The following is a 27,548-nucleotide window of genomic DNA, read 5'->3' on the forward strand; positions in this document are numbered from 1 at the left end:
TAGACAATTTTTAAGTTTTAAAAAAAATTTTTTAATAAAAATTAATCTAAAACCTCAGATTTTCTAGGTATGTTTTGCTTGCACAATCAAGAATTCTTTACATATAAAATTAAGCTTGTCCAAGGACTTCCCTTAATCACTAATGGTCCAGTGGTTTATGCCATAACTAAGAGTCCACATGTTGCAACCAAGACCTGGGGCAGCCAAATTAAAAAAAAAAAAAAGCCAAAATTAAACTTTTCCAGCTGAAATCATCCAGATATTATAGTTCTAAGATAGGTTCCATTAATAAATAACGAGCACCACCAAAAAAAGTTAGAATGGGCAGACATTAAAAAATATTGTTTAAAAAAAAGAAAAGCTAGTTATCTCACAGAAGCCAAAGTAGCACCATTTGGTTAATTGTTGCTAATATGTAAAATGTTTCCACAATAAATTTTTAATACTAATACATAAGCTACTTTCACAGTTTAACTCACTATTTCACAGCTTATGTAAAGTAGCACATTTTATATGGTTAAAAGAATTACAAAGAAAGTCAACTGGAGAGCAGTTAGCCTCCTTATAACTTAATTGGTAAAAAAAAAAATTTCACTTAAAACAAGGACTGCAACAACTTAAAGAGCTTAGTGGAGCTGTGGAGACAAAAATGATTAAAATTTTCAGAGAAAAAGGGTTCTTCCTTGGTGAGCTGGCTTTACAGATCGACGTGTTCCAAAAGCATCAGCAGTTGTCATGAGTCGTATGCTGACCATTGGGCAACATGGGTGATAGAAAGCCGGGGTGGAAAAGCAAAAGTAAGGTCTTCTACAAACTCTTGGTATTTAGGAGACACAGTCCACTAGATCTTAACAGAAAATTCAAGACTCTTAGCACTGAAACACTTTAGTTCAGAGCAAACTGAATCAAACTATAACCCAGTTGCACCCAGTTCAAATATTGAATGGACTGACATGATTAGATTCTCACCTGATCAGTCTAACATAGGAAAATAAACCCCTCAATAAAAGTTCTTTTAAATCAATGCCCAGAATACAATGAAAATTACAGAATGTGCAAAGAATCAAGAAAACATGCATAAAAAGTTTTAAAAAGTATACAATAGAAGTCAGTCCCAAGGTGAGCAAGATGATGGAATGGGCAATCAAAAACTGTTAAAAATACATCAATGAAAATTGAAGACAGGTAAATTAATGAGATTAATTCCAACAAAGAAATGAAATCTAAAAAACTGATATTTTAGAACAGACATAAGATCTAAAATTAAAAATATATTTGATGGGATTTAACAGAAGATTGAACATAAGACTGAATTAATGAACTCAGAGAAAAGTCAATAGAAAATATTCAAACTGAAATACAGATTTTTAAAAATAGTAAAAGCAGAACAAAGCAGAGGAGACATGTGAGCCACGGTCAGTTTCACATAAGAGTAACTGGAGTCCCAGAAAAAGAGAATGGGGAAAGTGAGAATTTTTCCAAAAATGTTTAAAGACATCAACCCATATAGATTCAAAAAGCTCAGTAAACTGTAAGCAAAAAAATTGCATCTGAGTTTGGACAGAGGAGCCTGGCAGTCTACAGTCCATGGGATCTCAAAGAGTTGAACACGACCGAGTGCATGAGCATACACATTATAGTAAATGCTGAAAACAAAAAATAAAGGAAAAAAATTAAAAGCTATCAAAAGGAAGAAAAACATTGCCTGCACAACAACAACAGATTTTCAGCTGATTTTTAATATGGAAGTTTTAGAAATCAAAAGACAATAGAAAGCCCCAAATGTTGGAGACAAGATGGCAGAGTAGAAGGCTCTCCTCTCATAAGCACACCAAAATCACTGACTGAGAACAACTATCAGTAAAAAAGACTGGGATCTGTTAAAAACAACAACAACAAAACACTCTGCATCCAAAGACAAAGGAGAAACCACTAGCTGGTAGGAGGGGCACACTTGCAATATAATCACATCCCACACCACCCAAGGGAGCAGCCCACAAACTAGAGAATAAGTATAGCCACAAGTTCTCCCATGAGAGAACAGTGAGCACCAGCCAGGCTCCCCAGCCTACAGGTCTAGCTTCCAGAGGAGGAGCCCCCAAAGTGTTCAGCTTTCAGAGCTAGCAGGTCTTCATCGCAGGAGCACCACAGGACAGGGGGAAACAGACTCCATTCTTAGTGCACACAAGATCTCACATGCACCAGGACCCAGGGCAGAAGCAGTAACCACAGGAGCCTAGGCTAGACCTGCCTGCTGGTCTTGGAGAGGCTCTAGGGAAGGCAGACTGGGGGGACATGGGGAAGGGTGGCATGGAGCTATGGCTCTCTCAGGGGTCAAAAAAGCTGGTGGCAGAAATAGTGGGGAACCTAAGTAAACTCTAACTAGAGGAAGACATTTTGGATTCTGGGCACCAAGACCTGGCCCTACCCAACAGCCTGTAACCTCCAATGCTGGGATGCCTCAGCCAATAGAGCTGGAACCAATAGAGCAGGAACATAGCCTTACCTATCAGCAGACAGGCAGCCTAAAGACTTCTTGAGCCCACAACCAACTCTAGACACACCCCTGCTCACCAGAAGGCCAAGACCCACCACCACCCACCAGAAAACCTTCACAAGCCTCTAGAACAGCCTCATCCAACTGGGGGCAGACATCAGAAACAAGAAAACTACAGGCCTACAGACCTGAGTCCACAAACACAAGTCAGAACCTACCCTGGGACTGGCTGGTCTCTGGACCTAAGAAAAGCTGAAGGCAAAGGAGAAAAGGAAAGGTATACCATTTGAATGCAGAGTTCTAAAGAATAGCAAGGAGAGATAAGAAACCCTTCCTCAGAGATCAGTGCAAAGAAATAGAGGAAAACAATAGAATGGGAAAGACTAGAGATCTCTTCAAGAAAACTAGAGATACCAAGGGAATTTTTCATGCAAAGATGGGCACAATAAAGGACAGAAATGGTATGGACCTAACAGAAGCAGAAGATATTAAGAAGAGGTGGCAAGAACACACAGAAGAACTGTACAAAAAAGATCTTCACGACCCAGATAATCACAATGGTGTGATCACTCACCTAGAGCCAGACATACTGGAATGCAAAATCAAGTGGGCCTTAGGAAGCATCACTACGAACAAAGCTAGTGGAGGTGATGGAATTCCAGTTGAACTATTTCAAATCCTAAAAGATAATGCTGTGAAAGTGCTGTGCTCAATATGCCACCAAATTTGAAAAACTCAGCAGTGGCCACAGGACTGGAAAAGCTCAGTTTTCATTCCAATCCCAAAGAAAGGCAATGCAGAAGAATGCTCAAACTACCACAAAATTGCACTCATCTCACATGCTAGCAAAGTAATGCTCAAAATTCTCTAAGCCAGGCTTCAACAGTATGTGAACTATGAACTTCCAGATGTCCTACCTGGATTTAGAAAAGGCTGAGGAACCAGAGATCAAATTACCAACATCCGCTGGATCATCAAAAAAGCAAGAGAGTTCCAGAAAAACATGTATTTCTGCTTTATTGACTATGCCAAAGCCTTTGACTGTGTGGATCACAATAAACTATAGAAAATTCTGAAAGAGATGGGAATACCAGATCACCTGACCTGCCTCCTGAGGAATCTGTATGCAGGTCAGGAAGCAACAGTTAGAACTGGACATGGAACCACAGACTGGTTCCAAATAGGAAAAGGAGTACATCAGGGCTGTATATTGTCACCCTGCTTATTCAACTTATATGCAGAGTACATCATGAGAAACACTGGGCTGGAGGAAGCACAAGCTGGAATCAAGATTGCCGGGAGAAATATCAGTAACCTCAGATATGCAGATGACACCACCCTTATGGCAGAAAACGAAGAATTCAAGAGCCTCTTGATGAAAGTGAAAGAGGAGAGTGAAAAAGTTGGCTTAAAGCTCAACATTCAGAAAACGAAGATCATGGCATCTGGTTCCATCACTTCATGGCAAATAGATGGGTAAGCAATGGAAACAAGGACAGACTTTATCTTGGGGGCCTCCAAAATCACTGCAGATGGTTACTGCAGCCATGAAATTAAAAGACACTTACTCCTTGGAAGAAAAGTTATGACCGACCTAGACAGCATATTAAAAAGCAGAGACGTTACTTGGCCATCAAAGGTCCATCTAGTCAAAGCTATGGTTTTTCCAGTAGTCATGTATGGATGTGAGAGTTGGACTATAAAGAAAGCTGAGCATCAAATAATTGATGCTTTTGAACTGCAGTGTTGGAGAAGACTCTTGAGGATCCCTTGGACTGCAAGGAGATCCAACCAGTCCATCCTAAAGGAAATCAGTCCTGAATATTCATTGAAAGGATGATGCTGAAGCTGAAACTCCAATACTTTGGCCACCTGATGTGAAGAACTGACTCATTTGAAAAGATCCTGATGCTGGAAAAGATTGAGGGCAGGAGGAGAAGGGGACGACAGAGGATGAGATGTTGGATGGCATCACCGACCCCATGGACATGAGTTTGAGTGAACTCCAGGAGTTGGTGATGGACAGGGAAGCCTGGCATGCTGCAGTCCATGGGGTCGCAAAGGGTCGGACACAATTGAGCAACTGAACTGAACATCTGTTCTTCTGAAATTATTCCAAAAATTGCATAAGAAGGAATTTCAAATTGATTCTGTGAGAATACTGTCAGCCTGATACCAAAACCCAGAAATACCACAAAAAAGGAAATTACAGGCCAACATAACTGATGAATGTAGACACAGAAATCCTCAACAAAATACTAGTAAACCAAATCCAACAATACATTTAAGGATAATACATCATGATCAAGAGGGATTTATCCCAGGGATGCAAGGATTTTTCAATATCTACAAATCAATCAGTCTGATGCACCACTTTAACAAATTAAATGGAACGTATATGACACAATAGATGTAGAAAAACCTTTTGATAAAATTCAACACACACAGTAAGTCCCCTAGATATAGATGAGTTCCATTTCAGAGCATGTTTGTGAGTCCATTTTGTTCATAAGTACAACAAAGTGAGCAACTGCAGTACCCAGCTAATACAAATCAGCTATATAGTACTATACTTAGTAAGTTTATAATACTTTTCACACAAATAGTACATGAAAAGGAGAAGTAAAACCCATTTTAAGCTTACAGCACAGTACCTTGACAAGGACAGTAATACAGTACAACGGCTGGCATATAGGAGCTGGCATCGAGTGAGCAGGCAAGAAGAGCTGCTGAATGGAGTAGAGGAGATAGGAGATGGTAGTGCTGAAGGACTGTCAGCAATAGGAAGTGCAGGGCAAGCTACAGTTTCATTCACGCCTGATGCTGAGGGCACAGGTTCTGGTTTCTTGCTGGATTTACTTCTATCTACCCTCTTGAATAAACAGTCCAGTGACGGCTTGGTAGTACCTCTTTTTCTTGTCCTAGATGACATGGTAGCCTTGGGTTGTATTCAGAACGGCTGCTACAACCTTTGGGTACTGTTCTGTATAATGGGTCCTGTGCCTCCAAACTAAGTGACTCCTCAAATAAAGACAATTCCCATGCCCATGCCACTCCCTGCATCATGAATCTCCTCAGTTCTTCAGCAGTACCAGCTTCATCACTGCCACTTTGACGCTTGCTTCTGGACATCCTGGGCTTGAAATAAAGATACTCTACTTCTCCGTGCTGTACAGTAGAGGACACAAAACACAACCACTTGGAGTGGGTCACACATGTAACAGTGTACACCGGATGTGAACTGATTTACGTGATTGGACTTGCAAATACACATTTGCATCTTTGAAAGGTCACGACTTGAAGGTTTATATGTAGGGGACTTACTGAATATTTCTGATAAAAACTCTCTATAAAGTGGCCATAGAGAGAGTCTACCTTAACATAAAGTTGGACCATAAGGAAGGCTGAGCGGTGAAGAATTGATGCTTTCAAATTGTGGTGTTGGAGAAGACTCTTGAGAGTCCCTTAGAGATCAAACCAGTCAATCCTAAAGAAAATCAACTCTGAATATTCACTGAAAGGACTGATGCTGAAGCTGAAGCTCCAGTCCTTTGGCCACCTGATGTGAAGAGCCGACTTATTGGAAAAGATCCTGTTACTGGAAGAGATCAAAGGTAAAAGGAGAAGGGGTCAGCAGAGGATGAAGTTAGATAGCATCACCAACTCAATGGAGATAAATTTGAGCAAACTGGGAGATAGTAGAGGACAGAGGCGCCTGGTGTGCTGCTGTTCATTGGGTCACAAAGAATCAGACATGACTTCGTGATAACAACACCTCAACAAAATAAGGGCCATATATGACAAACCCACAGCTAACATCATACTCATCAGTGAAAAGCTACAAGTATTTCCTTCAAGATCAGTAACAAGATTAGGATGTCTACCCTCTCCACTTTCATTCCACATAGTTTTGGAAGTTTTAGCCATAGCAATCAGAAAAGAAAAAGAAATAAAAGGATCTAAATTGGAAAAGAAGTGAAACTGACACTCTTTGCAGATGACATACTACACATAGAAAATCCTAAAGACACTACCAAAAAATTACTAGAGCTTGTCAATGAATTCAGTAAAGTTGCAGGATACAAAATCAAAACACAGAAATCTGTTGCATTTCTAAACATTAACAATAAAAGATCAGAAGAAGAAATAAAGGAAACAATCCAATTTACAATTGCATTAAATAGAAGAAAATACCTAGGAATAAAACCTAAGGAGGCAAAGACCTATACTTCAAAAACTATAAGATGCTGATGAAAGAAATTGAAGATGACACAAATTGATTGAAAGATATACTGTGTTCTTGAATTGGAAGAATCCATATTGTCAAAATGACTATACTACCCAAGGCAATCTATAATTTAATGCAAATCCTATCAAATTACCAATAGCATTTTTCACAGAACTAGAAAAACTTTTTAAATTTGTGTGGAAATGTAAAAGTCTCCAAATGGCCAAAGTAATCTTGAGAAAGAAAAACAGCTGGAGGGCTCAACCTCCCTGACTTCAGACTACACTACAAAGCTACAATCATCAAGACAGTACATTACTGGTACAAAAACAGAGGGGGAAATCAATGGAACAAGATAGAAAGCCCAGAAATAAACCCATGCAGTTATGGTCATAGTCTGTGACAAAGGAGGCAGGAATATACAATGGAGAAAAACCAGTGTCTTTAATTAGTGGTGCTGGTCAAACTGGACAGCTGCATGTAAAAGAATGAAATTAGAGCATTCTCTAACACCATACACAAAAATAAATTCAAAATAGATTAAAAACCTAAATGTAAGACCAGATACTATAAAACCCCAAGAGGAAAACGCAGGCAAGACACTCTTTCACATAAATTGCAGCAATATCTTTTTTGATCCATTTCCTACAGTAATGTGGAGAAGGAAATAGCAAACCACTCCAGTACTCTTGCCTGGAAAATTCCATGGATGGAGGAGCCTGGTGGGCTGCAGCCCGTGGGGTCACAAAGAGTCAGGCATGACTAAGCAATGAACGCACACACACACTACAGTATAAACAAGTGGGACCTAATTGAACTTTAAGATTTTTGCACAACAACAACAACAAAAAAAACGATAAACAAAATGAAAAAATCTACAGAATTGGGAGAAGATATTTGCAAATGATGCAGCTAACAAGGGATTCATATTCAAAATATACAAATAACTGATATGCCTCAATATCAGAAAAAAAAAAACAATCAAAAAAGGGCTGAAGATCTAAATAGACATTTCTCCAAAGAAAGCATACAAAAGGCACATGAAAAGATGCTTGATGTCACTAATTACTAGAGAAATGCAAATCAAAACTACAGTGAGGTATCACCTCATATCAGTCAGACATCATCAAAAAACCTACAAATAATAAATGCTGGAGAGGATGTGGAGACAAAGGAATCCTCATGCACGGTTAGTGGGACTGTAAACTGGTGCGGCCACTATGGAGAACAGTATGGAGGATCCTTAAAAAACTAAAAATAGAGCCACTGTATGAACCTGCAATCCCACTCCTGAGTATACATCTGGAGAAAAACAGGGTCCAATAGGTACATGCACCCCAGTGTTCGTTGCAGCACTGTTTACAATCTAAATGTCCATCAGCAGATGAATGGATAAAGAATATTGTAGTACAATGGAATATACTCAGTTTAAAAAAGAATGAAATAATGACATTTGCAGCGACATATATGAGCCTAGAGATTATCATACTAAGTGAAGTAAATCAGACAAATATCATGATATCACTTACATGTGGAATATTGGGGAAAAAAGATACAAATGAACTTATTTCCAAAATAGGAAGAGATTCACGGACATAAAAAACAAACGTGGTTACCAAAGGGAAAAGGAGGATGGGGAAGGGATAACTGGGAGGTTGGGATTAACATATACATGCTGCTGTATATTAAATAGATAACCAACAAAGACCTACTACATGGCACAGGGAACTGTACCCAATATTTCCTAATAACCTTTAAGGGAAGGTTATTAGAATTGCTGTGCTATACACCTGAAACTAACATGATATCATAAATCATCTATACTTCAATTTTTTAAAAAAAAGTAAAAAGATACTTTACTTTATATATATATTTATTTATTTATTTATTTATTTTACTTTACAATACTGTATTGGTTTTGCCATACATTGACTTGAATCCACCATGGGTGTACATGCTTTCCCAAAAAGATACTTTAAAATGTTTAAAAATAATGGAATGTCAGATTTAAAGAGCTAAAGAAAAATACAAACTAGATTCCTATACCTATTCAAAGTATCCTGCAGAAGTGAAGACAAAACTAAGATATTTACAGACAAAAAGTTTGTCTTCAGCTACCCACATTTAAATAAAAGCTAAAAGATTATTTTCTGCCTTTGTGATAATGACCATAGATAGAAGCTCAAATTCCTAAGAAGGAATTAAGAGTGCTGAGAAGGGTAATATGAAAGAATATTGACTTATAAACTATAGAAATAATGCTTTGTAGAGATTATAACATATAAGGAAGTAAGATATTTGGCAGTTCACCTCTTTTAAAGATAGTCTTATGTTATTTGGGAAAGGATAAAAATTACAAGTTTAGACTGAACTGTACTAAGAATGAGTGCTATAATATCCCTATATATATATAGGAGACACACTAAAAGAGATACAAAAAGATGTAAATAAAAATTCATGGCAGAGATCCAACAAAATAACAATAATTCCTTTAAAAGAAAAATGGAAAAGAAGAATAAAGAATGGATGGGGAAGATGGAGGAGCAGGATACCACTGAGCTCACCGCCTCTGACAGAAATACCAGAATTACAGCTAATGATGAGAAAGACTACCCACACAAGTAGTTTAACACCAGCTCTGGGACCCCTGGGCCCTGCAGCCAGAGACCCCAGGCCCCAGCTCTGCCTGCTGGTGGGCTGGCACTAGCAGTAAGTCCCAGTTTCATTCACCAGTGGACAGGTAAAGCAGTGGGATTTCCTGGTCCCAGTCCTTCCCACCAGTGGTTGGTCACCATCACCAGGACCATGACAGCCCCACAGCCTGACTTGTCAAGAATCAAAACACATACCAGCAAGCTGGCACTCTCCCAGGGAGCCCCCATGGCTCTGACTGACCATAAGCAGGCCAGTTCCAGCACTGAGACATCTTGGGCCCCTCAGTAAGTGTCCTCAGGATCCAGCCACACTCACCATAGAAGCTAACACCAGCTTTAAGAACCCCAGGGCTCTGCAGCCAGAAACCCCATGACCCAGGCCCACCAGCCAGTGAGCCAGCAGTAGCCCTGGGAACCCCTGCCCCAGTCTCTGGTCCTGACTACCAGCAGGTCAACACCAGCACTGAGTTACCATGGATTCATCACAGTCCACCACCCTGGGATCCAGTTACACCAGCCAACCAGCACAAGCTTTAAGAATACTGAAACCTTCAGCCAGATATGTCAGGAACCAGCCCCACCCACAAGCAGCCCAATACTAGATCTGGAAACCCCTGCTTTGTAACCACCCACCCCAAAACATGACTCCACCCAACAGTGAGTCACAAATAGCCCAGGGACCCTGCCCCCAGGGTCACAATCCAGTCCAGCCAACCAGTGGCTGGCAGCATCTGAACAAGGTAGGGCCTGGCAATCAACCAAACCAGGGGCCAGTCACAGCTACCAGACCTCCCACAGTAATCAGCCCGCCACAACAGAAGAAACCATATAGCCTCTTAGGGCTACCCCTAGAGTATATAGTATAGAGTGTATAGTTCTGGTGACCAGAGAGGAATGTGCTGCTGGGAAACATAGTCAGGAACCATAACCTATCAGATGCATATAAAGACAAATAGCAAATTAAGCAAAACAAGATGACAGAGGACCATGTTCATATTAAGGATAAATATCCCAGAAGAAGAACTAAGTCGAGATGGGCAATCTACTCAGTAAAGAGTTGAAGATAATGATTATAACGATGATCAAAAAACTCAGGAGAAGAATGGATGAACAGAATGAGAAGTCAGATGTATTTAACAAAGAATTAAAAAATAAAGAGAGGAACCAAAGAATATAATAATTGAAATTTAAAAATACACTAAAAGGGATCAACAGTAGACTAAATGATACAAAGCAATGGGTCAGCGAGCTTAAAAATAGAGTAATGGAGCCACTGAACAGAAAAAGAAAATAAATGAGAACAGGTTCAGTGATCTCTGGGACAATACCAGTTGTACTAACATTTGCATTATAGGGTCCCCAAAGGAGAAGTGAGAGAGAAAGGGGCAGAACATATTTGAAGACATAATACCTGAAAACTTCCCTAACTTGGGAAAGGAGACATTCCAGACAGGATCAGCACAAAGGGGCCAAACCAAGACACATTGTAATTGTTGTTCAGTCACTAAGTCATGTCAGACTCTCCATGACCTCATGAACTGCAGCATGCCAGGCTTCCTTGTCCTTCACTGTCTCCCAGAGTTGGCTCAAACTCATGTCTACTGAGTCAGTGATGCCACCCAACCATCTCATCCTCTGTTGCCCTCTTCTTCTCCTGCCCACAATCTTTCCCAGGGTGTTTTCCAGTGAATTGGCCCTTCCCAACAGGTGGCCAAAGGATTGGAGCTTCAGGATAAGTCCTTCCAATGAATATTCAAGGGTTGATTTCCTCTAGGATTGACTGGTTTGAACTCTTTTCAGTCCAAGGGACTGTGAAGAGTCTTCTCCAGCACCATAATTCAAAAGCATCAATTCTTTGATGCCAGCCTCCTTTATGGTCCAGCTTTTACATTTGTATGTGACTACTGGAAAAACCATAGCTTTGACTAGATGGACCTTTGTCAGTGAAGTGATGTCTCTGCTTTTTAATACACTATCTAGGTTTGTTGTAGCTTTCCTTCCAAGGAGCAAGTGTCTTAAAATTGTGGCTGCAGTCACTATCCACAATGATACTGGAACGCACGAAAATAAAATCTGTCACTGTTTACACTTTTTCCCAAAGTTAGTAGAAAGAAATCCTAAAGAATAGAACAGAAATAAATGAAATGGATACTAAAAGATAAATTTAGAAAAGATAAAGGAAATAAAGAGCTGGTTCTTTGAAAAGATAAAGTTGACAAACCTTTAGCCAGACTTATTAAGAAAAAGAGAGGGCCCAATAAAACCAGGAATTAAAAAGGAGAAATTACAACTGGCACCACATAAAAACAAAAGATCATAATCAATTACTATGAACAACTATACTCCAATAAAATAGACAACCTAGAAGAAATGGACAAATTCCTAGAAATGTACAATCTCCCAAAACTGAACCAGGAAGAAACAGAAAATATGAGCAGATCATTTGTCGGTAATGAAACAGAATCAGGAGTGAAACAAACTCCCAACAAGCAAAGATCTGGGATCCATTGGCTTCACAGATGAATTCTACTAAACATTTAAAGAAGAGTTAACGCCAATAGTTTGAGTTAGTTCTCAAACTATTCCAAAACATTGCAAAGCAAGGAAAGCTTCTGAACACATTCTGTGAAGCCAGTATCCAAAGATATCACACAAAAAAAGGAAGATACAGGCCAGGATCACTGATGAACACAGATGCAAAAATACTCAATAAAATATTAGCAAAATGATACCATAAAAGGATTGTACACCATGATCAAGTGGGATTTATACCAGGGATACAAGGAAGGTTCAATATACAGAAATCAATCAATGAGAGAAACCTTAAATAATAAAAATCATATGAACTTAATAGCTGTAGACAAGGTGTTTTGACAAAATTCAACATCCCATTTATAAAAAAAAATTCTCCACAAAGTGGGTATAAATGGAACATATCTCAACATAATGAGAGATATATGATCATATATATGATATATGATAAGCCCGGACTTCCTTTGTGGCTCAGTGGTAAAAAATCTGCCTGCAATGCAAGATACGCAGGTTTGATCACTGGGTCAGGAAGATTCCTCTGGAGAAGAAAATGACAACCCACTCCAGTATTCCTGCCTGGGAAATTCTATGGACAGAGGAGCCTGGTGGGCTACCGTCCATGGCATCACAAAGGGTAAAAAGCGACTTAGTGACTAAACAACAACAGGATAAGCCCACAGCTGACATCATACTCAGCAGTGAAAAGATAAAGGCATTTCCACTAAGGGCAGAAACAAGACAAGGATACCCAGTCTTTCTAGTTTTACTCAGCATAGTATTGGAAGTCCTAGCCACAGCAATCACACAAGAAATAAACAGTATCCAGATTGGAAGGCAAGAGGTGAAACTGTCAAGAGGCTAGAAAAAGAGATTAAACCTAAAGAGATTCGAAGAAAAAGGCACAGTCATTAGAATGCAAAAGCTTTTAAAACATTTTCAAAAGATTCTCAGTACCATTTGTATACCTCTAAGCATAAAAGGAAATGGCAACCCACTCCAGTACTGTTGCCTGGAAAATCCCGTGAATGGGGGGGCCTGGTAGGCTACAGTCCATGGGGTCGCAAAGAGTAGGACACGACTGAGCCACTTCACTTCACTCCCTTCACTCACTTCATACCTTATCATTGGAGAAGGAAATGGCAACCCACTCCAGTGTTCTTGCCTGGAGAATCCCATGGACAGAGGAGCCTGGCAGGCCATGGTCCATGGGTTCACAGAGAGTCAGACACAACTGAAGTGACTGAGCAAGGACAAAAGGAAGATAGGACTCTAGGGCTGGAAAGAGACATGAGATGATTAACTAGGCCACTATTCTTCCAACTCTATTAGTGAGGATCCTGAACTTAAGTAGTCTCTGAAATTGGCCTAAAGCCCTACAACTGTTAAGATATGGAGCCAGGGTTCCAACCTAGGTCTCTTTAATTCTAAAACCCATATTCTTCCTACAACAAGACCCTAAATGGCATAATTAAAAGCCATAGTAAGGTGTAGAACCAAAGTCCATATTTCCCGGTCTATTTTTACTTCCACTACAAAAGTGCAAAAAATGGAAAAATAATGCCCTGTTTTATGGAATTGTTCAATACACAGTTGAATGGATCAGATAAAATTATCACTGATCTAGTAGGCAGTGTACTTTTCTCCAGTGAGGAATAAAGCTTCGTTGCCCAAGGCTTTATTAAGATTGTTTAAGCCAACCATTAAATTCTGTAATAAACTTCAACTTTTTAAATCTAATTTCCCTGGAGAGCAACTTGAAGCTGCCAAAATCTGTACTTGGAAATGTCATACATGCAAATTGTGAAAACAGCAAAAAGATCTTAGTTTTTTTTTTTTTTCTCACACTTACCCATATCTCATAATACAAACAAGGTCTATGTCTTTCATACCAAACCAACCTAAAGTCTCCATGTGATTCCAAAGATATGTGCTTATCACAATGTTGTTCAATAAAACAACCAAGAAATCTATGTAATATCTATCATGCATGAGACTTGATGCTGCTGCTGCTGCTAAGTCGCTTCAGTAGTGTCCGACTCTGTGCAACCCCATAGACAGCCCACCAGTCTCTCCCGTCCCTGGGATTCTCCAGGCAAGAAAAGCCATAGTAAGGTGTAGAACCAAAGTCCATATTTCCCGGTCTATTTTTACTTCCACTACAAAAGTGCAAAAAATGGAAAAATAATGCCGTTTTCTCCAATGCATGAAAGTGAAAAGGGAAAGTGAAGTCGCTCAGTCATGTCTGACTCTTCATGACCCCATGGACTGCAGCCTACCAGGCTCCTCCATCCATGGGATTTTCCAGGCAAGAGTACTGGAGTGGGTTGCCATTACCTTCTCCTGTAAGACTTGATGCTAAGAGATATAAAAGTAACATACTACCTCTACACTCTTAACTACCCTCCTAAACAGAGAAGAGGGAAAGAGAAAGAAATTTCCATGCAGTTCAGTATTTTTCAGTTTGGCAAATTTGCAAATATGGTATTAAGTGCTGCGAGAGCCAAATGGAGAAAGTTGTTCTGATTCTGTGGGTCAGAAAAGACCTCCAGAGGAAATAATGTTTGCAGTGAAGCTAGAAGGACTAAGTGCTTTCCATCTTTACAGGATATGAGGTGCCTTGAATGTGTAGAGACAAGGAGTTCCTGAATGTAGTTAGAATGTAGGTTTAATTATAGGGCATTGGGGAACACGAGCCAAGAATTGTAGTTTGAGGTCAGATGTTTTAAGTTTCAGCTTACAGTTTCAGCAGTGAGAGGGATTTATTTTCCAGTGTGTTACTCTGGAGGTAGTGTTGTGAAGAGGGTGGAGGTAGGACGATTAGGAGCCCAACCACTGTCATGATCCAGATAATTTAATGTAGTGAGAGGTAAAGGAGTAAGGAGGTTATAGATCAGAGACTCTTAAGATACAGGATTGATGTTGGCTATTTAAATCTGGGGACTAAAGGAGAAGAATGAGTCAAAGCTGATTATGCCAGTACCCAGGGTGTTGGCTCTTCCATCATCATAGATGCCTAAGTATACACACAAATCACATTTTAGAGTAACCTACAATCCATGTTTATAAAAGATGATTATATGCTGAAAATAAAATCTGTACAGACCAGCAAGAACGTATCATATTCCTCATTACTTAAAAACCGTGTTTTCTGATTCTTTTCTGTCTTAATATAAGAAGCGAGTGAAAATGGTAACCAAGAGTGAGTAAGGAGGAAGTTGAATCACAGTTTGGTTATTGATGGCCTGGTGGATTGTTTAGAAAACATTGTTTAAGAAAAATGGGCTAGCAGCTCTTATATTTTCACTCAGAAGCATGTTCATTTATGTAGATGTCACGTTAAACTTGATCAGAATTAAATGTGAGATTTCATCTATGAAAAAATGATTCTATGAATACTTATGTTCTTTTTACTTCTTTATAAAGTATCAGGCACAGAGCTAATCTGTAAACATCTGTCATGGTTCCAAGGCAAAGAAAACTCTGAGAAGTGGAGGTCAAAGCTGGTGTCCCAACCAGAAATGTGCACCAATATAGGACAGCCATGTGGGTCTTCTGTTTTATAGCCCCATCTGTATATGGAGAAGGTGATGGCACCCCACTCTAGCACTCTTGCCGGAAAATCCCACGGACAGAGGAGCCTGGTAGGCTGCAGTCCATGGGGTCACGAAGAGTCGGACACGACTGAGCGACTTCCCTTTCCCTTTCCCTTTCTGTATTCCCAGCTCTCCATAGCAGCCGTGCAGGTACCAGGTGGGTGCTAATGAGTGTGTTTCTGCTGCTGCTGCTGCTACTAAATCGCTTCCGTCGTGTCCGACTCTGTGCGACCTCATAGACGGCAGCCCACCAGGCTTCGCCGTCCCTGGGATTCTCCAGGCAAGAACACTGGAGTGGGTTGCCATTTCCTTCTCCAGTGCATGAAAGTGAAAAGGGAAAGTGAAGTCACTCAGTCGTGTCCGACTCTTCGTGACCCCCTGGACTGCAGCCTACACTTCAATCATGTCTGACTCTTTGTGACCCTATGGACTGTGGCCCACCAAGCTCTTCTGTCCATGGGTTTCTCCAGATAAGAGTACTGGAGCAGGTTGCCATGCCCTCCTCCAGGGGATCTTCCCAACCCAGGGATCAAAGCTGCATCTCTTTGGTCTCCTGCTTTGGCAGGGATGTTCTTTTATCACTAACACCACCTGGGCAGGTACCAGGAGGTGCTGCTTTTCCTGTTTTTTCTCTTCCTTAGCATCTGAGATGATAGAGGATGTACAGATCTAATTGTGGAGTTATCATTGCTCCTGACCCCTTTCCTGCTTTCTTGTGACAAGTTGCAAAACCATTTTCCCATTCTACAAACCTAAATTGAATGGTTTAGGTTTACAATTTAAACATTGTAGCATTTTTACTTATATACACATGATATATGGAAAAGGTAATAATTTTAATTGTTTAATTGAAGGTGAAGCTACAGTATTCTGACCACCTGATTCAAAGAGCTGACTCACTGGAAAAGATCCTGATGCTGGGAAAGATTGAGGGCAGGAGAACAGGGCAACAGAGGATAAGATGGTTGGATGGCATCATCAACTCAAAGATGAGTTTGAGCAAACTCCAGGAGATAGTAAAAGACAGTGAAACCTGGTATACTGAGGTCTATGGGGTCTCAAAGAGTCAGACATGACTGAGTGACTGAATACCAACAAATAGTTTTAATTATTTAGTTTTTAACTTGGAGAAAAGGAATCTGCTTATTTTTACTTAGCTCAGCATTTATACTTTGTCTACTATACAAAACAATTACTGTTATTAATAAATGCTCCAAGTTTTCCAAATCCACCAGTAAAATTAGTGTTTTTGGACTAGAATCAAATATTCATTTACCACCAGTGATATTATGCATAATTTAAAATGTATATTATCATGCAAATGGATTCATGATGATGCTTTCTCTTAACTATAAAATTTTTTCTTATCCTAAATGGGAGCAGGCTTGGGGATATTTACCCAGCCTTGGTAGAAACAGCTGAATAAGCATTTGGAAGGTGCTCTAAATTTTGTCCCTGTGAAAATGGAATTAGTCTCCAACTTAAATACATTATAAATGCAGAGGTGACTGAGATTAACCAATACTAGAGAAATTGATGTCTTTAATTGCCTATAGTAGTCTTAGTGAAGTACTGGACTCAACTTTTCCCAAAATGTGGCTGTCAGTGTAAAAAGAATCTAGTCAATATATCGGTCTCTATACCTCGTTTCTTCAAGACAGGAAGAATAATGAAACTAAAGTTTTAGTATAAAATGTTCAGCCTACCTTAGTTTCTACTATTTTGCTAACTATGTAATCTGGCACGAGCAGACCTACAGATTAAATGGAAGTGGTATTTTTTTTGGTTAGTCTTCCTGTAGGACCCTTTATAGTATAAGCCAAGAGTCTTGGGACTCTCACATGGACCATCACCGTTGCCTTTACTTTCTTAGTAATCATAATTGCTATGTTTTCTTTCCTAATTTCTTCTTAATAGGTGGCCAAAATAGACTCTTAAACAGCATCTTTAATAAAGTTCAGGATGGAAAGCTGTTTCTGTTTTTATAAATGATGTCATAATCATTTCTGCTTTTGTTCTAATTCAGTCTGTTGAATTTTCTCAGGAAATTAAGGAGGCAAGAGGCCTCCCTTTTCTAATTTTATCAAATATAACCAATAATTATGGTTAACATGAACTGGCTCACATTTACTGGAGGGTTCCAAGTGTCTCACACAATATTCTTTTTTGACATTACAAACCAGCCAACTGAATTTGTGTTCTACCTTTTTATTCCCTGGAGAAAATGTTAAAATATATACTCCTAGATAATTTTGCTCTTTAGTACAGAATAATTTTTCCTTTCTTATACATTTTTCTAATGCAAATAAATGAATAATTACAAAGAAAAACTGTTTTAAACACTGTCCTCAATTGAAGCAGGCTTGTATTCATGGTAATCACATTCATAAAGTGTGAAAAATGAATGTAATACATTTTAGGGGATCAGAAAGTCATTTCTATTTTTTGAAGTATCATGTATTTAAGGTAATTAATAGTATCATACTTATATATAGTATGTGGAAAATATGCTACTAAGAGTTCTTTCAAATCATTGTTATGCAAAATTAAAATGGGTCTTCCCTCATGGCTCAGGGGGTAAAGAATCTGCGTGCAATGCAGGAGACCCAGGTTTTTGACTCGAGGGTCCAGAAGATCCCATGGAAAGGGAATGGCAACTTATTCCAGTATTCTTGCCTAGAGAATTCCAAGGACAGGGGAGCCTGGCAGGCTACAAGTCATGGGGTCGCAAAGAGTCAGACACGACTTAGTGAGTGAACAAAAACAACAAAATTAAAATAAGAATTTTATCTAAATAATAATTGTACATTTGAATACCTTTATTTGTATCTCATTTTTTCACTACCTTTATTATCTCTACCTCAAAACTATATTAAAATTAAAAATGTTTCTTTGCATTATATTCTTCATTTTAAAAAGTGTCCAGCATCTTATATTTAGAGATTTATGGTTCTACATAAACATATAAAACATTAGTGGTACATATAGACTGTACTATGAGTCCTTTATATGGATGATTCATTCACTGTTCCCAATAGTTTTGTAAATTACTGTTGTTATAACCATTGTACAAACGAGGTAACTGAGGAGAAAAGAGGATTCCTGACTCTTGCCAGGATGTACTGATGGTAGGAGCAATACAAGACCTGAGCCTGGGTCATCTGGTACCAGGATTCGCGTGTTCAAACCATTCCCTTGTCTTCCCTCAGCTTTTGTTTTCTCTGAATTAAGATGTGTTCATTTCAATGTGCAGAGTCCTTTTAATCAATAGGTCTTGAATTCCCCTTGGAACACAGGCATCTTAGTACCACATGTTTTTTAGTGTGTCTTCAGCTCAGATATGGCAAGGTCAAAGGATAGCATTCCTGACTTCCACCCTTCCCCTAATTTCAGTCCATCTTTTTCATTCATCTTTGGGGCTCACTCATGCTACATCACAGAAGACTCTTCATTTTTAGGAATGATTAGTTCATGCTTCTTTATCTCCCATAGAATCCATCCTTGGGGAGAAAGTGAATGAAAGAATACAGATTTACATTATAAATACCCTCTGAGTGTCCCAGCTTTACACTGAACTGTGAAGATATAGGCAAAGATAAAAATTTACAATATTAAAACTAGAAAGGTTAAACATAATTTTTTCCATTTGTACAGGGGTAACACACTGTATTAAATATGTAAGGTCTTATCTACATGGGTTTGATTACAGAAACTAATAAAGTATTCTCTAAAAAAAAAAAATTTATAATACTAAAACCAAAATCAAATCAAGGAAGAAATTCAACTGGTTATAAGATGTGTAGAGTTAAATTTGGCAAAACCAATACAATACTATAAAGTAATTAACCTCCAATTAAAATAAATAAATTTATATAAAAAAATTAAGACTCACAAACTCAAGACATAAAGTAGGTTAAGAGCAACATTTACTTGGCATTATTTATGTGTGAGGCACTGTTCTGCATTGTACATGCAATAGTCTGTGTAACCTCATAACAATAGTAATAAGGTGTGAGTACTGTTATTTCCCCCATGTTTCAGATAAGGAAACAAGTGCACAGAGTTGGGATTTGAAGCCAGACAGACTGACTCTGAGGCTCATGGTCTTAACCACTTTAAGAACCGAAATGGCAACCCACTCCAGTATTCTTACCTGGAGGATCCCATGGATGAAGGAGCCTGGTGGGCTACAGTCCATGGGGTTGCAAAGAGTCGGACACGACTGAGCAACTAACACATACACACACACACACACACACACACACACACACCAGTTGATAGGAGATGCTTCATTTTGACCATAGTACCTACTCTTTCCCTTGAAATCAGGTCAGTTACATGCAGTACGCTAGCCGACTGCCCATGGCTGTGCATGTACAGCTTTCCAAAAGGGTTGTTCAAGATCAATCAGTAAAAATTAAGGGGCTACAAATGACCACAAACAAGGAGCATGATAGGTTTGGTAGCTTATTGTAATTTGGCATGGATATGCCCAATAAACTAGCTGCTGGTTGGGAACACCTTAATAGCACTGTACTCTGAGAATTCTGAGTATCTGTATAGCCTTTTACTGAAAACACAGAGAATTAGCAACAGTTGTGGATAGAAGATCCAGCTCAAGCTACTAAATGCCTATTAGACACTGGTTCTAAATTAGAATGGGCATCCATTTGTTCTCCAGTAACAGATGGAGGAGAGTTGACCACCACCCAGATGGACAGAGATCAGGACCAAAGAGCAAGTCAGACATCTTGGATATTCACCAACCTCAGGATTAGGGAAAAGAGCTTTTGAAAAGCATTTTATATATAAGAAAGATGGACGAAGAAGAAGGCAATCTATCTGAAAATTATTTTCCACAAAAAACAAGACTTTAGCAAACACGTCAGTACCTTAGTAGCATTTGAGACTGAAAAATCGTGGTGAGAACAGACTAACTTGAAAAAAACAGCTAAATGGTAGGGATGGGTGTCTTGCAAGGAAAACAAAGACTAGAATTCACACATTAAAAGTCAAGTCAGTTCAGTGACAGAATAAACATGAGATGGTTTCTCAGTATTCAGAAGAAAAAGATGAAAAATTAAGAAAAAGAGAGAGCAATCAAGGGCAGAGAAAGGAATCCAACCCTAAAATTACAGGTATTTCCAAGAAGGAAAACACTAGAATCAGAAGCAATCATCAGAAACAATATTGAAGAAAGAAAATCTGGACAAATAACTTTTACTAGCAATAAAGACATAGATCTTTGACAAATGTAATGAAATCAGGAAAATACATAGAAGTAAACTTAAGAATAAAGAGTGATTTAGCCATAGGTATCGGTGGCTCAGAGGTTAAAGCGTCTGCATGCAATGCGGGAGACCTGGGTTCGATCCCTGGGCCGGGAAGATCCCTGGAGAAGGAAACGGCAACCCACTCCAGTATTCTTGCTCAGAGAATCCCATAGACAGGGGAGCCTAGTGGGCTACAGTCCACGGGGTTGCAAACAGTCGGACACAACTGAGCGACTTCACTTCACTCCACTTCATAGAATAATAGGCCTTCCCAGGTGGGGCTAGTGGTAAAGAACCTGCTTGCCAGTGCAGGAGTCAGAAGAGACATGGGTTTGATCCCTGGGTTGGGAAGATTCCCTAGGGGAGAAATGGCAACCCACTCCAGTATTCTTGGCTGGAAAATCCCATGGACAGAGGACCCTGGTGGGCTGTAGTCCATGGGGGTCACAAAGAGTGGGACCCGACTAAATCCACTTGGCACATAAGCATGAACACATAGAAATAATAGCCAGCAATAACACTGTGTAGAACTGACTAGGTGCCTTTAATCTAAGAGTTACATGTATACAATTTTAAACATTTTCAGCACAATTAAGACAACTTTTGAATTGAAAAAATACTATGTAAAACTCAATGCTGAGAAAGTTTCAAAGCTGAATATATGAATACTTTTCTAAGTATCAATTACCAAAATTGATTCAATGATTTGGATAAACTGGTAGGTGTGAAAGAAATTGAAAGTTCATCAGAGAACAACTTCCAAAAATAAGTTTCCTTTTGCTTTCAAAAAAAAATTTTTTTAAGTGGGTCTACCTGTATACTCTTCTATACTTTCAAGGAACATATTCCCATGCTAAATAAGTTATTCCACTGCAAAGATAGAAAAAGGTGTAAAGCCACACTGTTCACTTTTTAAGCTAGCATAATCTTGACCTCAAACCTGATGGAATATAAAAATTAATATCCACTAATGTCCGTCTAGTCAAGCCTATGGTTTTTCCTGTGGTCATGTATGGATGTGAGAGTTGGACTGTGAAGAAGGCTAAGCGCCGAAGAATTGATGCTTTTGAACTGTGGTGTTGGAGAAGACTCTTGAGAGTCCCTTGCACTGCAAGGAGATCCAACCAGTCCATTCTGAAGGAGATCAGCCCTGGGATTTCTTTGGAAGGAATGATGCTAAAGCTGAAACTCCAGTACTTTGGCCACTTCATGCGAAGAGTTGATTCATTGGAAAAGACTCTGATTCTGGGAGGGATTAGGGGCAGAAGGAGAAGGGGACGACAGAGGATGAGATGGCTGGATGGCATCACTAACTCGATGGACGTGAGTCTGGGTGAACTCCGGGAGCTGGTGATGGACAGGGAGGCCTGGCATGCTGTGATTCATGGGGTCGCAAAGAGTTGGACACAACTGAGTGACTGAACTGAACTGAACTTGACAATTTTAATATAGATTGGAAAATCCTTTATAGAATAATTACTTAACCAAATTTCAAAGTAGGTTTTTAAAAGTATTTACAATATTGTAAAGTAATTAACCTCCAATTACAATAAATAAATTTATATTAAAAAATAAAATAAATTTAAAAAAATAAAAGTATTTACTTAAAAGAGTTTACCCTAGAAAGATAACAAAGATAATTATTAGAAAGGCCATTGATAAGTAAATCAATGCTAAAAATATATTAATTCCAACTGATGTCAGAAAAGGAATTTAATCAAAATCATGACTCTTTCCTACCAAGCAGTAAATTCTGTAAACCAACCTACAGATCTCTTCCTTTCAAGAATATCTACCACATGGGTAATAACCAACTTTGTGATTACTGTAAGCATGCCCATGACCTATGTCATAATTGTAAAATTAATGCTTACTAACTGGAATTTGCAGATGACTATAAAATAAAATACAAAATTAACCCATAATCTCACCATCCAGAGATTCTCATTTAACTAATACTCATTAAAAATTTTAATTAATACCTTAAATGTATGCCAGGCCCTATGCTAAGTGTTTCTCTGCACATTTTTTACAGCTGACCTTTGAACAGTAGGAGTTAGGAGCACTAACTCGACACGGTTGAAAACCCACATGTGTAATCTGCCCTCATTTACACCATTCTTCCATATCCATAGTTCTACGTCCGTGGATTCAACCAACAACTGTAGGATTTACTATTTTTTTTTAAAAAATCTGCACATAAGTGAATCCATGCAGTTCAAACCTATTTTAAGGGTCAACTGAACTGAACTTTGTTAAGAATATTCTGCCATAGGTATTATTGTTGTAATTCTCATTTTCCTGATGGGGGGACTGACACACAAAAAGGGTAAGTGTGTATGAAACACTAAAAGGTAAAGTAGTTTGCCCAAAGTTGCTGACCAAGCAGTCACATAGGCAAGATATAAATTCAAGCAGCATTCCTGTAGAATTCCCTTAAATAATGTGTTAAATCCTCTCTTTCAAGAACTATTTTCTAATATTTTTTCATAAGCATTTCCCCAAATATAATGCTTTTAAATTATTTTTAATAATTTATCATACTCTAGCATACAGATGAACCATTATGTATTTAAATATTGCCCTTTTTATATATGTAGGCCATTTCTGATTATTATAAATATTAATGCATTTAACATTTTTATGTAAATTCAAATGGCCTAAGTTTTTTCTTTGAAGATAAACTCCAAGATGCAGAATTACTAAGTCAAAAATCGTGAATATTTTTGAGCCATCCAGATTTTCTACTTGTTTTCTGGAAAGATTTTACAATTTGTATTTCTACACACAGAAGATGAGAATGCCCATTTCATAGCAACCTCATCAGCTCTGAATAGTACTCCTAATTTAAAACTTTTCTAAATTTGCTAGGTGAAAAAGAGTATCCTATTTCACATCTTTGGCCGCTAGTAACTCTTGCCTGGAAAATCCCATGGACAGAGGAGCCTAGTAGGCTGCAGTCCATGGGGTTGCTAAGAGTCGGACATGACTGAGCGTCTTCACTTTCACTTTTCACTTTCATGCATTGGAGAAGGAAATGGCAACCCATTCCAGTGTTCTTGCCTGGAGAATCCCAGGGACAGGGGAGCCTGGTGGGCTGCCGTCTATGGGGTCACACAGAGTCGGACACAACTGAAGCGACTTAGCAGCAGCAACATTTAAAAACCTTTTCATATGTTTGTTAGCCATTGGACTACGGTTTTGTGAGTTGCCTGTTAATTCCTACCTCTGAGAAAGCAGCATAACTAACAATTAAGAACAGTAACTTTGTCAGAAGCTCTGCAGTTCTGAACTTTTAAGAAACAGAATATCACTACCAAGGAGCCTGGTGGGCTACAGTCCATAGGGTCGCAAAGAGTTGGGCATTACTGAAGTGATTTAGCATGCATGCGTGCGTGCTATATTATTCTCACGCAAAGGCTAACATGGAAAGTTGTCCCATTAGTCCTAAAAACTAATCTTGATCCCACAAACCTTAATCTCACTAAACCTGTTTCCTTCATCTTTAAAGTAAGAATAATGATAATACTACTCATTGATTTATTGTCCATATTAAACAAGACACTATGTGAAAGTGTTTAATGCACAAATAGCAGCCTTCAAATTGTAACTTAAAAAAAAAATACTGTTCCATGCTTTTATGTCACTTCTTTGGAGCTCTATTGAGACTTAGAGTTTTGTATGTACTTATCAACGGACAGAATTCTCAGGAGGAATTTTATTTCTTTTTCTGTCCCAAGTGCTCCAGTACCTAGCAAAAAGCCTGATATGTATTAGGAATACATACCCACCATGTTGCGCTGAATGTAAAATTACTCTGCCTCCAAAGGACATTTTGTGATTAGATGTCAAGATTCCATCTAGCTAGCCTCTAAAACATGTTCTCATTTTCCTGTCGCAGAATTAGAAAAAGAAATCCTGGTATTTAAGTTCTGAAAGGCAGGATTTAGAGCTTGAACTGTTTACTAACCACTTCATCTAGGACAGACGCATAAGCCAGTGCAATAAGAGGACCAAACTCAAGGAAAGTGCAAGAGTAGTGACAGCCCGATGACGATGGATGTGATAACCGGAGACAGAGCAGCTGGTATGGACATTGGTGAAGGAGGCGTGCTCACCCCTGCCTTCCCTTTCCTTGGAAAATAAATGTTTTCAAAAGTATTTCCTAGTGTTTGGTGAAGTGAAACACAAAAAAATGAAACTCACTGATATGATTTACAAAAACCTACAAAATTTTATAGAAATCAGCATGGTTTTTGAAACTATTTTAACTATCAGACCGAAGTTGTTACAAAAGCTCAAGGCAAAAACGACTTTTAGATATTTTAGGTTGGAACATTTTTTATAATAAAAATATAAAGTTGTAAGCCTGCTTTTGTCTATGATAATTAGGAAAGTAAATTTTGTATGGCTCTCTATGCCCTTTATCCAACCTCAGCCCACCCTTCCCAACTTCTGAGCCGGAGTCTGCTCCACATCCCTATTCAGAATCACTTCACAAAATGCCAACTGCAGTGACTGATTTGGAGAATTTTAAATGTTCTGTTATTATCTTCTTCTATTACTGAGGCCTGAATTGAAATAAAAGGCATATATAACAGTCATCTTTCTAGACAGGTTTAGGTTCAGTTTTATTATCTAAGCTTTCTCAAAGAGAAAAGTGAAACCCAGGTCAAATAATAATCATAAGCCTAATTATAATGATAAGGCTCTAGAGTAAGAATGTGAGCCATGTAATAGCGTATCAGAGTGTCATTTCGTTCATTTAGTTGTCTTTTATCTTGGGTCCATAATTTGAAGAGAGGTAGGAGGGAACTCCAATTTCTCCTTGTAGCGATAGCTGATGCCAGCCAGATTCTAACCTAATTTTGCATGGATCTTAGGACAGTTCCTTGACCTGTTATGTAATGCCTTTCTGCTGGCTCTTGTGTTTTGCCTTATTTCCCTAAGCATTTTTTTTTTTTGAGTGACCTTTAAGTCACAGGGACTTATAATTTGGTGACTGTTATAAAAGTGTTTCTTTCAATATGCGCTCCATGTGTCTTAAGTAGAATTTTATAAATCATTTTTTTTCTGTAATGCTGGGCTCAACAACTGATTTCTTTAAAAATGGAGATGTTTAAAGAACTGGGCATTTTGCTGAAATTCATAAGAACTTATTTGTTGCTTTAAAGCTACTGAGGGAACCAGCATTTGTTTTTATGGATTTACAATTGTAGAGTATAAAACTAATGGAATAGTTTGGTCTGATTCTGTAGAAGTTATAAAACTGGCTACAATTTCAATTCACATTTTTTCACTCAACTTTCAGACTAACTGTATAAAGGAAAGCTAGAGCTTAGCAAATGCTTGATAACCTGGGCTCCGCATATCCCCTACCAGCCACCCAAAACCTTTTTTTACTCTGGTGGTTGTGGCAGTTCGGTGGAAAACCACACGACAATCCATGAATTTGCCCAGTCTTTTGTTGTATTTAACCTGCAGAAAAAGGCTGTGTTTTCTGGTCTGTTTTGCAGAGGTTTTCACAGGAAGAACTGTGATGGACAAAGCCAACACAGTCTTTCAAACCTGAGAGTAAGAATAAATGTAGCAAAACACTTATGGGACAGTGTTTCCACACTTTCATCCAGTTAGGCCTTCCAACAGCTGTTGAAGATGCTGTTGCTCCGTCCACTTCACAGCTGAGGTACTGAGAGGGTGAATGGCTGGCCCAGAGTCACGCAGTGGGAGAGGGAGCCAGAATTCAGGTGTGACGGGGCTAGCTTCAGGATACGTGCACTCTGGTGCCGTGCTTTTGTGTGTCACAAAGCACATTTCAGCGTATATCCCCAGGACACATTAAAGTTGTATTATAGTTTGTTCACGTGAGTAAACTGAGACGGAGAAGCTGAGGCAGAGGGGCCCAGGGCCCTGCATTCGGGAGTGGCGACATCATCTCGGTCCCAGGCCCCGGCAAGCCTCCTGCTCCCATCTCGTGTGCCTGTCTCTCAGGTAGGTTTGTTTTTGTTCTGTCAAGAGGATTAAATGAAAACAAGCTCTCTTAAGCAGACAAATGAAGTCTGAAGTAGCCCAGTTGAAGCAGAGTGGACAGGGCACTTCCACACCCCTCCTACCCTACCTGTTCCCATTCCACCCACAAGGCCCCTAAGGTGGCTCCATGGAGCACAACTGGGAACCTTTCCGAAGGTTCAGAATGGATTTGTTCTCCCCTGGAAGGACTGAGTGGCGATGGGAAATTAACAAGAAGAGGCCAAAAATTCTTAGGAAAAGCAGAGAGTAAAAAGCAGGGTTTTAGTTGGGTAAGTCAGGATTTGAACCTGACATTTGTGAACTTTATAGCCTGCTGTTCATCGTGAAATGGGAATGAAAGTTGATGCCTCTTATTGATTGCTCCTAGTGGGCCAAGTTACTAAGCATTTTTCCATTTAATGCTTACAGCAAATCTGTGCTGTATAGGTATTGTTGTCTATAATTTACAGATGAAAAACAGACAGAGAGATGAGCTAATCTCCCCAAGGGTACTAGGTTAGAAAATGGCAGAGTTGGAATTCATCATCACATGTGTCTGACTATAAAGTCTATACCCTTAAACCTGGATAGGATAGGGGAAAATTATGAGACAAAGCCCCTAACATGTGCTAGGTACAGAGTAGGCAGCCAGTAAATGGTCAATGTTATTTTGGGGAGATAGCATATTATTTAAGAGTCTTGACTCTGAATTCAGAGTTCAGATATCTGCTTTACTATTCATATAATGTGTAATCACAGACA

The 27,548-nt window shown here is 39.0% G+C and overlaps 1 protein-coding gene across 1 annotated transcript in view; it reads left to right on the plus strand.

Annotated features, from left to right (window-relative positions):
* Positions 5,107–27,548, plus strand: part of LOC102173650 (NACHT and WD repeat domain-containing protein 2) — a 99,082-nt gene continuing 76,640 nt past the window's right edge. The window contains exon 1 of the mRNA XM_018049918.1: positions 5,107–5,472. Coding sequence (XP_017905407.1) covers positions 5,107–5,472 — 366 coding nt within the window. The remainder of the gene's footprint in view (positions 5,473–27,548) is intronic.

This window comes from Capra hircus, chromosome 6 (genome assembly GCF_001704415.2).
Source record: "Capra hircus breed San Clemente chromosome 6, ASM170441v1, whole genome shotgun sequence".
NCBI lineage: Eukaryota > Metazoa > Chordata > Mammalia > Artiodactyla > Bovidae > Capra > Capra hircus.